Genomic DNA, 2,354 nt, shown 5'->3' with positions numbered 1-2,354 from the left:
TTTGTCTCTCAACCTGTGCACTTCTTTAGTCAGACTGGGGTCCTGGGCATGTCTGTCCAGTTTCAGAGCTGTTTTGGCATCAGGCAGAGGTTGTCAGGGACAGGTTCTAGTCTTGGGCTCACCTAGGTACCGTGGCACATGACCGTAATCTCAGCACTTGGGAGGTGGAGGCAGAAGGGTCAGGAGTTCAAAGTTATGTTTGGCTACACGAGTTAGAGGCCAGCCAAGGCTACGTGATACTCCATTTCAAAGGCAAAACAAAACCCCACAAAATCCTGTGTTTATCACTTGGAGCTAGCTGTGTGATTTTGGACACCTTAGGTAGATTTCTTCAACCAGTTTCCTCAACTCGAACTGGAGACAGTAACCCTTGCGGGTCTGTTGTGTGAGACAGGGCAATATAGTTCAGGCACACGCAGCCTGTCTTAGACGCCTGTATGCTCAAAGTTAATGTACTGGTGCTGGCGGATACTCTTTTGGAAAAGGAACTCTAAACAGAGGTTGTGACCCTGCAGAGTTTCTGAAGTCTCTGCCCCCTTGAAAGGCATAAGCAGAGGTCAGCCCCAGCTGCTTGATCTCTTGCCTCCTCAGAGCTGGGCTGCGGTAGAGCAGCCCTGCCTACAAGCAGAGGTGTTTGGCACTCCACAGACCACTGTGGGCATTGGTGCTCCTGTGTGCCTAGGAGCTAAGGGATCTCCCAAGTGTCTGAGACAAAAGTCTCTCTTGGTGCTGGCCGGGTAGCCTAGTCCTCTGCCTGCCTCAGCCCCCTGCTCTGTTTTGTTTTCCCTAGTTGCCTCGGGGTCCAGAGACCAGAGTCCTGCTGTCGTTGTCACAGTTGTGACCGTCTCAGCCCTCCTGGTCCTGGGCTCTGTGATGAGTGTGCTGGCTATCTGGAGGAGGTAGGTAGTTGGTTTCATCCTGGTGACCTCTGGTGGCTTCTGTCCCCACGTGTATAAAATATGTACACACAATAACCTGTAAGTGCACCTGCCATACATACACACACACACACACACACACACACACACAAAGACTCAATCACACACACACAAAGACTCAAACACACTGCTACATAGATCCCAGCGCTGCCTGGGACCCTAAGAGCCGCCAACCCCGGCACTTAGGAGGTGGAGGCAGGAGGGCCAGGGGTTCAAGCCCTATACTTCAGCTCCATACAGCACTTGAGGCCAGCCTGGCTTGCACCAGACCCTTGTCTTACTTTCCCTCCCTTCAAAAGAGATACTAGCGGGGCCAGTAAGGCCCCTCCCCCACACGCCGCCTCTCATGCACCAGCTGCAGGCACTGCAGCTAGCTCAGCCACGCTGGGATGAAGGGGATTTAGCTCCTTAACTCATTAAATGTCAGAAGGCGGCTCTGAGGATGGAATCGCGCTCCAGCTGCTCCGGTGTGATTAGGATTCTCCCGAGGCACTCGGAGATGTCCAGCTCTGGCCCCCAAGGGATCTGGAGCCCCTTGAACACAAGCAAAGAGAGAAAGTCAGTACGTGGATGGGAGAGAGGGGGACAGGGAGGGAAACCCATCAGGCTGAGCCGTGTCCTTCCCCACAAAGAAGCTTGCAGGCAGAGGAAGGGTGGGGGAGACAGGGCTGGAGCCTGGTTGGGTCTGGCTGAAAGAAAATTCCATTTCCTTTGGACAAAGCAGAGGCTTCAGCCCTGTGTATTCCCCACCCCTCTGAGGACCATCCTGCGATGCCCAGAGGCCCCTTGGCATTTGCAGTCTGGAGCTGCGGTAGGCAGACCCAGTGGGTTGGAATTGAGTGTAGAGGAGAAGTGGGCTGACTGGGGAGCCAGAGGGACGGGCGAGTGTTTCTTTGACACTGGCTATTGGCATAGCCTTGACCAAAGCACTGGTAGTGAGTGATGGAGGAGAGGTGTCTGTCCTGAAGATCTGGGAGCCATTTGTGCCTGGGCAAGGTGGGTCAAAGAGACAGGACAGTCTGGGCATAGTGGCGCACACCTTTAATCCCAGCATTCAAGAGGCAGAGGCAGGTGGAGCTCTGTGAGTTTAAGGTCAGTCTGGGTCTACACAGAGAGTTCCAGGACAGCCTTAGCCAGGGCACAATAAAGAGACCCTGTCGCAAAAGAAAAAAAAAAAAAAGGGAGGAGAGGCCGGACAAGGGTAGGGAGCTCCTTCTTCATGGAGCTTAACTTTAGGTCCATGCTCCGGGCCTGTTGGAAAAGCAGGAATGGGCACCGGTAGGGAGCATCTCATCCTGGCTTTAACTCCCTGAGCTGTGGCAGCAAGCCCAGAGACAGGCACTGGAGCAGGCTGGGAAGACAGCTCCTGACTCCAAGTCAAACTGCCCTTCGGTGGGGGAACCAGGGAGCTAATTA

The 2,354-nt window shown here is 54.1% G+C and overlaps 1 protein-coding gene across 2 annotated transcripts in view; it reads left to right on the top strand.

The window, feature by feature from the left end:
- Epha10 (EPH receptor A10) overlaps positions 1-2,354 on the top strand; it is a 38,364-nt gene that overhangs the window by 25,730 nt on the left and 10,280 nt on the right. For both annotated transcript variants that reach the window (XM_005353270.3, XM_026781917.1), the window contains exon 8: positions 791-899. In XM_005353270.3, the coding sequence (XP_005353327.1) occupies positions 791-899 (109 nt within the window). The remainder of the gene's footprint in view (positions 1-790; positions 900-2,354) is intronic.

The sequence above is a fragment of the Microtus ochrogaster genome, chromosome 10, assembly GCF_000317375.1.
Source record: "Microtus ochrogaster isolate Prairie Vole_2 chromosome 10, MicOch1.0, whole genome shotgun sequence".
NCBI classification, from domain to species: Eukaryota; Metazoa; Chordata; class Mammalia; order Rodentia; family Cricetidae; genus Microtus; species Microtus ochrogaster.
This window is presented reverse-complemented; position numbering and strand designations above follow the sequence as displayed.